The sequence below is a fragment of the Apaloderma vittatum genome, unplaced genomic scaffold, assembly GCF_000703405.1.
Source record: "Apaloderma vittatum isolate BGI_N311 unplaced genomic scaffold, ASM70340v1 scaffold2717, whole genome shotgun sequence".
NCBI lineage: Eukaryota > Metazoa > Chordata > Aves > Trogoniformes > Trogonidae > Apaloderma > Apaloderma vittatum.
The window spans coordinates 357-15,328 of record NW_009724336.1 but is presented as its reverse complement, the minus strand read 5'-3'; the positions used below and the strand labels follow the sequence as shown (position 1 = coordinate 15,328).

The window sequence follows — 14,972 nt, the reverse complement described above, 5'->3', positions numbered from 1 at the left end:
CTATGATGCCATGAAAAGGCTGAAATCAGAACTTAATAGCTTTGATGTCTATTAAGCAGGTATTCTTTATTGCAGTGCTGGGCACACAGGGGATACACCTAGTGTCTTCCCTGTGAAGGGCTAAATGCATGTGTAGCTTACACAGTTTAGATACACATATTCATACAATTTCCAAGAACTCATTAACATATGTTGGTGCCCACTCCCGCATATGCAATATAGTCTTTTGGTGGTCATCAGGGGTCTCTGGTGGCCGTTTTACTTCCTCACGATCATCTTCATCGGGGTGTCCTCTTGATGGGCTCCATTAAGTTAACTCTTTGTCTTTGTTAAGAGACTCCCAAGGCTGGCCTAGGGTTGTTCTGTATATCTTGAGGGCATTTGGGAGTCCTGGGGCATTCTGTCTTTGAAGATAAGAGCATCCTGTCATTGGGGATAAGCTCCCCTTCTAGAATACCTTGGTCTCACACCTACATCCTCCTATTGATTCTGCTTGCTCAAGCATATTAAGTCTCCTACACATCAGCTAAAACTATAGTTCTGGCTATAACTATGGCTCCAGCTAAAACCACAGCTTCACCTTCTTACAGAGTACCTACAGGACCAAACCCTATTTTTTTTTAAGGTTATTGCCTTGGTAACATCAGGCATCTGAAAATGTTTTCATCTTCCCTACTATTTCTTAAAGTCTGTAAGGCAGCTCCTTACACTCTTAGGCTAACTTTCTCCCTCTCTTTTCCACCTAAATTTCCTTCTAAGCTTCTCTCTGCTCCCCTCTCCCCAATCTCAACTCAAGAGCTTCAGCTCAAGAACACAACTCACAGAAGGTTCCTGTCCATACAGATTCCCTCATGTATTACACAGGATAAAGCATTACTGCTGCCACCAAGTTACAAGGCCTCTACTTCCTGCCCCAGCACAGGAGTTCATACCTCTGCAGGAAGATCTGCATTGCAGCCAGAGGCAACTGCAACACATGGCAGAAAAAAGAGTCAACTTTGTACTAATGCAGGTAACACACAAATTGAACTCCATACTCAGTGACATACGAACAAGTCTTGAGTATAGCTTCTCTGAATCTACAATATACACATCCCAGGCTCATCAAGAGCTCCCTCCTATTCTGAGACACTGAAGCTGTAGGTCTCATTCCCCCACACAAATAAAACTCATTCTGTGACAAGGGGAACTGTTAGAAAATTCTCACGGTCTGAACATCCTCTTTATAGAAAGAGCAGTTCCAAGAACTCAAGTGCCATAATCTAAGTTTGATTGACTTCAATCCACATGTACACTTTTTTATTAAAAAAACCCAAAACAACACACCAGATAAAAAAGGCTTAAAATCCACTTTAATAATGCATTCTTGCAACATTCCTCAGACAAACTCAAAATTGTTAGTGGGACAATTACAGCTTGGGTTCAAACAGTTTACACTAAATGAAAGATCTTGTAGTACTTCTACACAAAAGACAGGCAAGGTTAAGGTTATACAAACATGTTTCAGTTAAATCCTCAGCATAAGATACAGTATCTTTGTCCAATAGATTGTACTTTACTACCAGTAAAAATAAACAGTGATACAACACGTTATCAAAAAATCCATCCAAACAAAAGCCTCCCAGCCATTCAGACTGCACATGGCAGTCAACTACTTTAAAGAAACAAGTGGTCCAGATAAGAAGAATAACTACACGTTAGAAGGAAAAAAAAAAAATTAACATAAAAATTCCCCTGATTCACTACATGACAGATCATTTGGAACTACATAAATTTACAGAATCGTGGGGGCTGCAAAGCCCCCCAGATGCTGCCCTAGTTCTCCAGAGACTTCCCTGTGCTCTCAAGCAATGTACACTATGCCAAAAAAAATGCCAAGACATACTGCAATTTTATCTAGTTTAGTTTCAGGCCTCCAACTGCAAATAGGAAACCTGGAATGGTCGAGGCATTAGGATCCTTGCCTGATTTTAACTTTACTGAACAACCATGGCAGCCTCCCAGAATCCATTTTTCATACTGAAATTATAGGAATGCACCACATTAAATTTTCTAAAACCTTTACCAGTCAGGCTGCACTCTCCTTGTCCTAAAGTAGCTTTACAAAAAAAGGCCCTAATTAACTATTTTTAATATTCCTCCTCCCCCTAGCTGAACCCTGTATGGTCTGCCAAGATTCCTTTCCTCTTTGGGGTGTGTGCAGGGGGTAGCTTTAATCCTGTTAGTATCTGCGACGCTTGTTAGGGCCAAAATCACCCCCTGGATTTCCTCTGTTGAAGGCAGGTGGGTTCCCTCCCATTGCTCCGAGGCCTTCCATTGCGCTGCCCTGGCCAAAGCGATCTGCAGGGGGTGGTGGAGTCTTGTAACGAGGACAAATGCAGAAGCAGCAGGAAGAAAAACAAGGAAGAAAGGGCAGTTACAAATCACATGAGAATTCTACTAGGATTCCACAATTCCAGCTGACCTCACTACTAACCTTCACCCCACCAAAAATATCCCCAAAGCTGCACTGATAGGACCACAGCAGGACCAAGTCTCTTCCCCACATAATATGTAGCCAAGCATACTGGAACCATCTCAGACTAGCACTCTGCTGTGGAGCACGTGAGTAATGCACTCCAGGAAAGAAGAGCTTCCTATGTCCACCATATTACTTCATCCAAACCGAATGTAAATGAGGGGCAGCTGATACTACAGCACTATCGCAATCCAGGTGTACACAATACTCCAATTCCAAAATAAGTATGCAATACTGGTCTTGTGCCCTGATTGTATCCTGTTACTTCCATTCCTTTGCTTCATCTTCCAGCGGGGTTAGTGCTATCGAGCAGCCTCTTGCTTTCAACAGGGAGAAGATGATCAAAGGATAATTCAGGTTGGTAAGTACCTCAGGAGGTGTCTAGTCCAATCTGCCGCTCAAAGTGGAGTCGGCTATGAGGTCAGAGTAGGTTAGTCACAGCTTCATCCAGTTGGGTCTTGCAAACATCCAAAAATAAAGACTGTCCAACCTCTTTGGGTAACCTGCTCCACCGCTTGAGTGTCATCATGGTGCACATGGTACTTCCTTTGGGGAAGGTACTGGAGGCAAAGACTGCCTCTTCTTTTTCCCCAGACTGGGGCCAAGTGACTACACTGAGCAGAGCTGCTTTACACCAGGATCTAAGGCTCCATTTATGCTTTGTCCACAGGTTTACAGCAGCATTACATACATATGCAATGTAACATGACACATGCACATCATAACTGGTATATATAGTCTTTCTGAAAACTGTCATCTACAGTACTAATATTTCTGACCATTAGAGAAACAGCTTCTTGCTTTTTCGTCTAAATGTTACTATTTCATAATACTGATCTGAACTCACCTCCCATTCTTAATTTCCTTATGTAGTATGCATTCCCTTAACCTCTTAGGTACCAAAGCTCATAGCCGAATAAAACTGTTCTTTACGAGAAAAAAAAATAAAATCTGTGACATAGCAGTCACGATAGATCAAGAAGTCTAAGTAGGAAGGTTTGCAGGAAATTTATTAGACCAATTGATATAAAATGCTAAAGGAAGATGAACTTTCAGAACAAACTTCACTATGACTGCTGTAGTTTCTGCTGCTGACTGGAAGTGCTGATACTGAGAGGATCAATCCTCTCTTTGACAGAGAGGAGTGACGGATGCCACAGAAGCCATGGTCCATTGTAAAGCTCTGCAGTAAAGTTTAAAATGAAATTAATAGAAATTAAAAATGGCAGATAAATAAGTGGGTTGAGCGCAGTGCTGATGACAATGACAACACCGAGGTCGCGGGTTCGATTCCCACTTGGTCCCCATGTGTTGCCTGGTCTAGTTGATAGGTGGCGTCCCTGCCCATGACAGGGAGGTTGGATTAAATGATCTCTAAGGTCCCTTCCAGCCTAGGCCATTCTATGATTCTATGAAGCATAACCTCCATTGAATCTTTGTTCTTTACTTCCTAGCAAGTTAGCTGAACTCATTTTAGCATAGTCACTTTACCATACTCATTTTAGCCTATTAGCATAGGAGATAATTGTTTTCAAAACTGGTGACAGATAGAACATTACTGAAAGCTTCACTTTATGCCTGCAAGAATCTACTCCCAAAACACTTTCATTCCACAAAGTGCTTATTACGCCATTTAAAAAAATAACTATATATTATTGCTAAGAACTTTTTAACAAACACTTTAGCGCTATCTGTCTCGGAAGTAAGTAAGTAGTTATTAAACTTTGCTCAATTTCTTGAAAATTATCAACTAGTATCACGGCAAGATTAACCTCTAAAGACTTCAACAGGAGTTAAGCAACAAATCTATGTGGCCAATGAAGTTTCAACTTCAGCAGCATAGTGCTTAAAAATGGAAACCACAATCTGCATTTAAAAGGTGTGTACCAAAAGGAGATGGAAATACGTTACCATTCCCATGGCTCCATCAGGTATCATAGCTCCAGGACCAGTTGCTGGAGGTGCAGCAGCTGGAACATTGGTACCACCCATAGCTCCTCTATTGTTCATACCAATGGTACCTAGAGAAGAAAACTGGAGAATAGTCCTGGGAAGACACAGTGACTGGGGTCTGCTCATCACTCCAGAGTCACAAAATGGTGCATAAGCCCCCAGCAGTGCTATATTCCACAACAAGAGTCCTAGTCTATTAACCAGCTTTGATCTTGCATTCCAGTATTATTTGAAACCATAGCAGACTCTAACAGTCACCATCTTCATTAACCACTAAACTTCTACCACCTTTTCATTTGTTCTTGTATGTGTGGCCTGAAATTCTGTTTAGTCAAAATATCAAGTAACCAAGATCATTTTCTGGGCTCAAGGTCTAGCACCACATCTTACCAGTTTCTGTATCAATACAAACTTCTGAAGTACACAATGAGTCTGATAGCAACTTCAATCAAATATTTTGCTTACTGAACTGAGTCTTTCACAAATGTACAGCATTGCCTTGTACCCAAATTATGTTATGTTTCCTATCACATGAACAATTCCGGTTACTGAACTGGGAGAAGATTACTATGATTGAGTTTCCAAATAAGAAGCCCATAAAATAAGACTATTCAAAAATGTACAGATTTTATAAAGGAAGAAAGGAACACACACAGGTACATGTGGCCACAGAATACTCTTACCTCCCATACCCATCTGTCCCATTCGCATGTCTGGTGGCTCCCTCTGGAAAAAGAGCCATTATAAAAAAATCAGGCTTCTAAAAAATTTATACAAACGTATACAAACTCAGTGAGTTCTGGGGTTTTAATGCTGAAAACTGTAAAAAGTAACTACTAGGGTAAGTTTCAAAAGATCTGAGCTACCTTAACATAATAATTCCTGAACAAACAAATCTTATTTAAAATATCTCATTCTGAAAGACTGTTTTTCCACAACCATAGTAAAACATCGAGCACCAAAGCTATATGTGCAGATTTTACCAAACAGCATCATAAAAAGATATCTGATACCTAGATGGAAAAATCTGCTGAGCAGCAGTAATACATTAGATAGAATTAGTTTTGCTACTTTCTAAGCAGCTTGTCCTGTTGAAAGGAACACAAGCTTACATAAACACACAGCATGGTCACTTGCATTAAAATACTACTTAGTGAGTTCAATTCTTCTTTTATTAATTCATCATGGGGGACACTCCACATATTTCCCTCACTGCAAAGCTGAGATTGCCTCCTCACTTCAGTGAGGGTACTACTTTTTCCACAGTGGGAGCTGAAGAACGGCTCTCATTTTATCTGTAGTCTCAGTGCCACTATTTATCATATGAAGGCACTATTATTTAGAGAAATCAGGAGTTTTACTACACAGTGTTTAGGCCAGTCACACATTTGGTCACAGAGTTTTCACACATTTAGATCAGTCATTCAGTTTTGGCCCTTGTGGTTTGACATGCTTAGCTACTTTGCATAGGGGCCAATTTTTCACTAGGATACATAAATGCCATTATTCCTCCACAGCACTACAGCTGCCTTCACAATAGGAAGTTTCTAGGACTGGAAATGAATTTTAAGACAGTTCTTTATAGAACTAGAGATACTGCTATTACAAGGCAGATTACATTTTACATTACAAGACAATACTTGACCAACTGACTTTTAAGCGTAAGCGATTACACCATGCCTGCAGCAGTGCCTCTGATTGGGATCATTTCACCTAAGCTTGACCAAGAAGACTGCAGGCTAGGGATTATAGCCAGGTGTATGACTTTAACAGGGTTCTGTAGCAGTACTTCAGGACTATACATCTTTGTTACTGTTAGAACACGTATTTGGCATATATTCTTCTGCACAGCAAGACAGCTAGTGAGGATCCTATATGAACATCAGTGGAACAGTAACCGAGGTATTTATATTTTCCAGACTAGACTGTAATAAGATTGAAGGGACTCTATTTTTCAGACTAAGCTCTATTAACATTAGGGCAGAATGGACTAAAGGTATAGAGTCCCTCAACCAACAAATCAAGCTTTCAGAGAAAGCCTCATGCTCTGGAATGGCAAAAATCTAATGTCACTGTCCAGATGTAAAGGAAAGATAGAAGCATTCATACCGCATCAGCAAAATTCCCTTTAAAGCCTTCCTGCTGGCGTCTCATCATCTCTTCTTGCTGTCTTCTCATTTCCTCCTCGCGACGCCTGCGTTCTTCCTCCTGCCTGCAAAAGAGGTCCAAGGATTTTCAGCAAAACATGCACCAAACAGATGCATTACAGTGTTGTAGTGCTGCTTGATGGGTCTTGTTTGGAAATGTAAAACTTTGAGAACATTACTTTGCTGAGGCTGTAAAATATTAAGTACCTCACGATGAAAACAGAAACATGTATGCACACCAAGACATTTCCAACACTTCCAGTTTTAAGGAGTCATTACAAAACCTAACATGAGCACATCCAAGTGCATGTCTCATGCGGAGCAGCTGAGGGAACCGGGGTTGTTTCGCCTGGAGAAAGAGAGGTTTGGGAGAACATATTACTCTTTCCAACTACCTCATTAGCAAGATGGGTGTTGGTCTCTTCTCACAAGTCGCAAGTGATAGTATGAGAGGAAATGGCCTCAAGTTGCACCAGGAGTGGTTTAGACTGGATGTTAGGAAAAATTTCTTTCCTGTAAGGGTTATCAGGCACTGGAACAGGCTGCCCAGGGAAGTAGCTGAGGCACCAACCCTGGAGATATTTAAAAGATGTGTAGATGAGGCACTTAAGCACATGGTTTAGTGTTGGACTTGGCGGTATGAGATTTATAGTTGGATTCGATGGCCTTAAAGGTCTTGTCCAATCTAAATGATTCCATGATTCTATGTATACAGCAGCTCCCAAATATGTACTGACTACATGCAACATAATGCACATATATCAGACAGTTCTCGAGCCCCTTCTATTACAGCAGTAGTCTGGAGGTCTTCCTGGAGCTGGACGAAAAGCTGTAATAGAGAGAGAAGCCTCTGAGACTAAGTTATCCCTCAAATCACAGATGCTAGAACAGGGCTTCCCAGTCTGCAACACTGAAGCCACCAAATCACTGCAGATTCACATTTTTCTATCTACCTCAGTCAAGGAGCTAAACCGAGACACAAAATTCAAAGTCATTAAATACTGATCAGTGGAAGAAACTCCTAACGATTCCATCTTAAAACAACTGTACACCCACCCTATGAACAAAAAGGTCCAAAACAACAGCCACACTTGAGGTAGTAATTAAACTGTCACCGTGAAAAACTAGGTGCACTGAAAAAGTGGTTTATTCCATAATATTATGGATTCACAGCATTTCATAACCTGCCCTCTTACCTGAGTTCTAACTGTTTACGTTTTTGTACTTCTTGATTATGCAATTCCTCCATTCTCCTCAGCTCTTCCTGGCGTCTCATTAAATCTGTAAGAGATGACAGTAAAAGCACAAACTCATCTCCTATGCCACCTCTTAACGACTCCTGAACTAGAACCATAACACACAAGAGAATAAAAGAGCCTCTTGCAACACGGTAGCATCTCCATTTATTCCCTGTTATCATGCTTCATTGCAAATCAAGCAGCTACACCACCACTCACCTTCAGTGGGCTCCAGCCAGTCTACTGAGCTACCTGCCCTTGCATGTTGCAGGGCCATGTTCTGATACTGTAATTTATCTTTAAGTGGTACCTTGCCGCATGAGCATAACTTGGTGCTCATGGCGAGCTGCTTCCATTTCCATTTCCAGCTTCTCTCGAGCTTCCTTGATGTTGCGGTCTACTTGTTCTTGCTGCTGCTTCTCCATTTCTATTAGAGCCTTCCAACGCATGGCATATTCATACTCAAAGCTGCCAGGCTGTGCAAATCGAGGAGGCTGCTCACGCTCCCTGCCAAACAAGGTACACCTAGTTAATGTTTCAAAAGAGCAAGGAGGAACCAAGAAAAATACATTTCCCTGTTCGATGCAATGGTAGATCCTTTAAACAGTTAGTAACAAACAAGAAATAGGTAGAAATCCCAGAAGCAAACACTGCCCAGATTTATTTCTGCACCTGGAGCACATGACTACACCTAATGCAGCCTCCCAGCTTCTGAAGCTTTCTTCTTCCTTGAAAAATTCATGAGCAAACATAGTTTACTAATTCCCACTGCTCAGATTACATGATACCTAATTAGACCGGGAAGGCTTCAAAGACTGTAGTCTTACGCATGTGTAGCTCTACAATCTTGTAACGTTATTCACATAACTCCTTAAATTTTCAGTGCAGGTTCAAATCTGTTTACTCTACAGACTTTCCACAATACTTAGCAGAAGAAACATGAGTCTTTGCTTTAGTTTCTTATATGAGCAAGGGGATCTCATGTTATCTCAGACTGACACAACTTTTTATTCCAACAACTGAAACAGACTTATGAAATATGTGGAGGCTGTCAGTCTTATCCAGCAGTGTGGATCAGAACCCACTGCTTTCTTTCACCTAACCAGGGCAAGACAACAGAATGTACAATTATCTTTCCAGAGTCAGGTTACATTTACAGAAAAAAGAAGGACCTTTAGTAGCACTGATGAAGCCACCCTCCTAGGACTGAGACACCAGTCAATGTCTGAGTCCATAGGTAGTCTCATCTCAAGTCGTGTGGCAGGCACATACTTGTGATATTGCTGGTTTTTGATGACTAGTTTCTCTGGTAGTCCCTCTTCATCATCATACTGATCCATGGGCTCCACAGTGACAGGGCGGGGGAATCTATAAAGAAAAGATTATGTACTTTCAAGAATGAGCCTGTAGTGTACAAAAGCCAGAAATCACTTTGAACACTTTGGCTCTTTCTAGAATAGGATATAAACTGTTAATCCAAAACCTTGGTGAATTCAAACCAAAATTAAAAGAATACTTGAAGTTTCTGGTTCAAATTAACAGCTTAACTGAAACCTGACATTCTCCAATAGGATCTACTCAGCGTGAAGTCTCGTAGCCTCTAGTCTGTTTTCTCCACTTTTTGTCCCTTGCTACATGGCCAACCATGTGCTGCACAAGTCCTTGTGTGCCTTTCTATAGCTGCCTAAAGCAAAGGATAACTACACTGTTTCTCACTGGAGGCTGCTGGCTGTACCATTCAGTCATGTTAACCTGGCAAGATCACCATGTGCCATTATTGCCAAGCAGCAATATCAGCAGTATCAGAAGCGTCCCCAGTCTCTGAATTAGCTCTACACCACAACATGAACACTGGTCAACTTAAGAAAAAAGCAGCACCATGGCATTCCATTAGCTCCTCAGTTCCATCTGCCAGAACTAGGGAAACAGAAGAGAAATGATCACACTATGCCAAGCAACAAGCAATGCCCAGGCTCCAGCAGGAAGGCAGGATATGATAAGCTAAAATCTGTCCCCTCAGCTGAAGATCTACAATGTAGCTTTTCACTTTGATGTGACATATTCCATTATTAAGTCTTCTTTTCCAATGTGAACCAACTCCAACCAGTTTATCTAGCTGTTACCGTCATAAAGTAAGACAAACCAGAACAAACATAATCAAAAACAAACCGTAACTAGAAATAAGCAACACACTGGTTTGCTGTCATAGGTATCAGAATCTAATACACTGATAGCTACAAAAAGACTGAATGTTACTCTCAGGTGCTCCGTTACACACCATAGTGATTAGTTTTGCACGACCACCTAAAAAAACCAATTATTTTCATGCTTCTTTAAGGTTATAGATTTGTGAATCAGCAAAAGTTCCCTAACTGCAATCCTTCTACTGCACACTATGCTGGTTATCCCCAGTCTCAGAGAGAAAAACAGATATTAAAAACAAAACAAAAAAAAAAACCCAGAAAGCAACAAAGACCTCCTTTTGAAACCGCATGTGCCTGTGTATAGGTATGCCACATGCAGGCCTCCAAACAAAAGAGAGAAGCAAGCACAAAGCTTGTAAATTTACTCTCAAAATTAGCAATACAACCCCAACTTCAGAAAGTTATTACATTCACGAATTCTACATACAAGATTTTTATTTCTGAGCGTTCAAAACCAGCTTCCTCTTAATAGAGCAACAAGCCATGCTCTGTGGATCACATCTACAACTAGCCATTTACTTGAATAACTTCACATAATTATAAAAGAATGTGCTTCGCTGTCTTATGATATTCAAGCACAAGGAAAACAGTTTATTATGGTGAAAACTCAAATCAGTCCAGCTTCTTCAAGAGATCCTATGTCCACAGTGGTGGATCAACCCAGCAGTGTATGTTGCTGAGTGGAGTCCCATCCCAAGACCCACCTCTCGGTCAAGTGACCCAGAATGCACAATTAACACACCTGAACTTTGTTTCTAACAAATTACATGGGTAGTCTCTGAAATATCTTCTGGTTCTTAAAGGCTGCTTTAATTGCCCTAGGAAGGCTTTACTGAGAAAGAGTCCAAGAAGTTTTATACACTTACCCCACTAGCAGCTTCCCAGAAGAAAGTTTCCAGACCTGAGTTATAGGCTCACTCTTGTCGGAATAAAGTTAAGTTTTCCCCCACCAAATCACCTACCATCTCTTGTCCCAACTCTCATCTGTTCTCTGTCCCACTCTGTTAACAAACATTGCCCACAAGCCAATGCCACCCATCAACCTTCACACGTGCCAGTATAGCCCTCCTCACCCTCCATACTTACGTAGTTAGCAGGAAAGACCCATCACTACACCTATCCAGGGCTTTCCGAGCAGCAGGTTTTCCTGAGAACTCCACAATGCCTTTCCCAGAGGATCGTCCTCTATCATCCACAATAACCACAGCCCTTTCCACCTGGCCAAACACCGAGAAGGCTTCTTCCAGGAGCTCATTGGACACAAACTGAGGCAGGTTCCTGACTGTCAACGATGCGCTGTGGCATGCAAAACGCACTCTCAGCTGCTTCCCACGTAGAGGCATGTTGTCTAGTTCCACCTTTGCAATCTCTGCCAGAGTGCGAGTTTCCTGAAGATAAAAAAGTTATTAAAAAACTCTCAGTGCAGTACAGTCACAACCCTATATCGCCTCAACAAGTACTCCATTGAGAGGAACAAGTAATCCTCCCATAGCATGGTAAAAAGTGTCCTAATAGACCAAAGCTATTCTCTCTTATCAACAACTCTAACTCAATAGGCATGCAGAGTTGGAGGAGTGTGTGTAAAGAAATATGTATCAGATATAAGCTTAATCCAACAGCCAGTACAAACTATGCAAATAATTAAGTTATCATCATCTATCAGACAGAATTATATTAAGGCTACAAACCATGCCACTTTTTTTTTTAAACAATTACATTTAAATAATTACATGAAAGACATCCTATAGGAGTTTCACATCCTTCTACTCATTTAAGCCACTTAGAAACAGCCACACTACCGTACAGCACCCAGACTTTGGTGTGGGAACCTCATGCTCCATCCACTCACCTTGGGGCTTTTAGAAAGGTAGTATATGAGCCAATAAAGTCAAGAACTATTAGCCATGCTTCAACACAATCACCTAGAGATGCCCCACCTCAAGAGTATTCATCACTCCAGTAATACTGCATGGCAAACTACTTTCATAGAAATTACATGTTTGTATTGTTCCAGAAAACAGAAGTCTACCCTGTCTACAACAGCATCATGTTCATGTTTTCTTTCTGACTTCAGAATAACTTTATCAAATATCTCATAAATCCTGACACAAGCTGCCTGAATTCACATTCATTCTGATAACAAACTCTAAACAAACCACTTGTAGAAGCTGATCTCATATTCCAAGTTACTGAAATCAACAGCAAGGCTTAATTAACAAAATACCCAAATATCTACTACTTTCAATTAGCAATACTCCTCCAGCATAAGTCACTGCCACAAACACACCTCAAAGGCAGCAAATCACTCACCAGTCTGATAAAGCCAAAGCCTTTATCCTTGTGTATGAAGACTTCACCTGCCTTGCCATACTTCTCAAATAACTTTCTCATCTCCTCCTCTGTAATATCTGGAGGCAGATTCCCCACAAACAGACGGCTCCTTTGGGTGAAGGTCTTTTCGCCAGGTTTACGGAAATTCTTCAGGTCAATAGTCAGGCCTTCATCTGAGGGGAATAAGGTACACAGCTGCTCTACAGTTGAGGGGATAAATTCTATTAGATTTCATCACAGTAAACACATGAGATAGGACAATATATGTAACACTACCCATACATTTCAGCCTCAAACCTCTCCAGCCATCTCTACAGCAACAAGGGGATTTTGTTTCAGATTGGGCCCATATTCTTTTTAAAGAAAACATGTCCTTGGACCTCAGTGCTCATTAACACCAGTTTAGAACTGGAGAAAAGAAAAACACTGCAGCTTGAAATAATGAGATTTCACTCAACTTTTGGAGATGTAGTTGAGATGCCTGGCCTGCAACAACATCAGCTACAACCTGAACAACTACAGAAAAGCTGCAGTTTGGCCAGTAACCAGACTTATACTAAAAAAACCTCCACAACCTCAGATATCTAGAAAGATATGCAAACGAGAGGAAAATTTGCCCAGACAAATAACATCTGAGAGAGCTATCATTCTATGAGATGAGATTCAGGTTTTAGAGTCTTGGGTTCCAAGATGAAGAGAAGGCTGGAACGGTGAAAGTAGTGAAAAAAAACCCCAATGTGTCAAAAAACAAACCATGTAGTTGAGACCTCAGGAGAAATAAAAAGTCCATTACTAAAATCAATATTCATTAAGTAATGCTAGATGTAAAAAACAGGACAGATTGTAGGTATATTCTCAAATCCCCACACGCATATTCAATCTTTAATCCTTAATTCAGCCAGAGTACAGCACAATCCTAGAAGCTCTGCTATGTGCCAGAACAGTAGTGGTTTTAACATCACTTTACTTTCCTGCACTCCATTTTCTCAAATGTATGCAGAACTCGCCCACCCAAGACAGCAAGCCACAGAAAGCAACTCCTTTGCTTTGTAGAGGACACATCTCATGGCCACATATATGAAATTAACTATAAACGAGTGGCTTGATTCAGTCTACAATGCATGGCACTAACAAGGAACAACAATGCATGCAAAACATGCGAGAACAACTCTTTTATGAGAACAAGCACACATCCATGACTAATATTAAAAAAAAAAACAAACACAAAAACAACTGACAGGATATCTACAGAAGAGTAGTGAGAGTAGTATCTACTTCATACAGCAAGGGTGCCTAAGTGTTTTGTCATATGAACTTCTTCACATTATCATTACTATCTGTGGATCAACTGCAAGGCCTGTGAATACACTAAGAGGGCCTTATGGCAGAGTTATACCACTATCACAGTTATGCCTTAAGTAATTTCACTCAAAGGAATTTAAGATGTTGTCACTCACTATAAGCCAACCCCTGTGAGAATACCACAATACAGTTATGCTATGTTGATTCCAACCTGACTGGAAATGCACTGGTCTGTCACCCTTGTTTATTATCTTCTATGAACTGATAAGAAAGCTGTTTAACAGGGCCACCTAATAAAAGCAGGTATGATTTTTCTTTTATTAGCTCAGTATCTCTGCATGTGTGTGTGTACAGTTAAACCTACAACTTCAACAGAAAAAACAAAGGAATCATGCAAAGTGCACGACTTCTACGATGCTTTTTTTTTTGAACCATCAAATTGTCCAAACTTAAAAAATAAAAAGTAACTCAAGTACTTCCTCCCCTGAAAATGCTAAAAGCAACACCTTGCCAACATACTACTAAATTATAAATTTAGAGCAGTTAAGGTCTGAGAAGCCATTAATGTGTATTATCTCAATAAGCACTCCCTGCTCACTAGCATCCTCTCTGTATCCCAAGTAACAGAGCTACAGGCCACACTGATGAAGAACAAACCTGGAAACACTATGAATCATTGATGATTAACCATCATCAATGCCAGCTAGTACTTGAATGCTGAAATAGTATTCAAAAGAGCTGGGTATCTCCTGGTGTCTCTCATGTAAAAATTTAGTCTTAGGCTGCAGATTGCTGTAAAAACATTCTTACAACTGCACTGTTACACTGCAAATTTATTTCACTAGTACTTACAGAAACCTATGCTGAGAAACCATCTGTTATGGCTGGTAAAAAAAGGAAACAGAACCAAGAGAAAACAGTCCCTCTCATATTTGTAAGGTTTACAGAAACACTGTTAAAAGGTTCAGAGATTTCCAAACTCTTTAAGCAAGCTTTTCTTGAGAATTTGAGACAAAAACATTAACATCTACATCACTGCCCTTTGTTGGGTTTCATTCGGGAACCAATGCACCTTACAAATACATCTCAGTCAAACTTATAGGAGCCGCATGCATATTTGAGTAGACTGAGCACAAAACCAAAAAAAAAAATCCCTTTCTCCAACAGTGGAAGAATTTCATTGTTGCAGGGGAAAAGCAGTTCCTCGACGTAGCTTGCTTATAGACTTAAATTTCCATTGGCTTGAACTGAAAGAGTGGGTTCTGTTTATTTCCACCAC

At 40.6% G+C, this 14,972-nt stretch overlaps 1 protein-coding gene across 3 annotated transcripts in view; it reads right to left on the bottom strand.

Moving 5' to 3' along the window:
- Nucleotides 1–1,330: 1,330 nt before the first annotated feature.
- NONO (non-POU domain containing, octamer-binding) overlaps nt 1,331–14,972 on the bottom strand; it is a 13,980-nt gene continuing 338 nt past the window's right edge. For 2 of the 3 annotated variants that reach the window (XM_009872428.1, XM_009872426.1), the window contains exons 2-10: nt 12,371–12,564; nt 11,147–11,448; nt 9,129–9,224; nt 8,167–8,363; nt 7,815–7,899; nt 6,581–6,683; nt 5,155–5,197; nt 4,430–4,539; nt 1,331–2,359 (exon numbers count right to left, since the gene is read on the bottom strand). In XM_009872428.1, coding sequence (XP_009870730.1) covers nt 2,222–2,359; nt 4,430–4,539; nt 5,155–5,197; nt 6,581–6,683; nt 7,815–7,899; nt 8,167–8,363; nt 9,129–9,224; nt 11,147–11,448; nt 12,371–12,564 — 1,268 coding nt within the window. In that variant the 3' untranslated portion in view covers nt 1,331–2,221. Of the gene's footprint in view, nt 2,360–4,429; nt 4,540–5,154; nt 5,198–6,580; nt 6,684–7,814; nt 7,900–8,166; nt 8,364–9,128; nt 9,225–11,146; nt 11,449–12,370; nt 12,592–14,972 lie in introns of all 3 variants that reach the window. The other variant, XM_009872427.1, reaches the window with a different exon arrangement.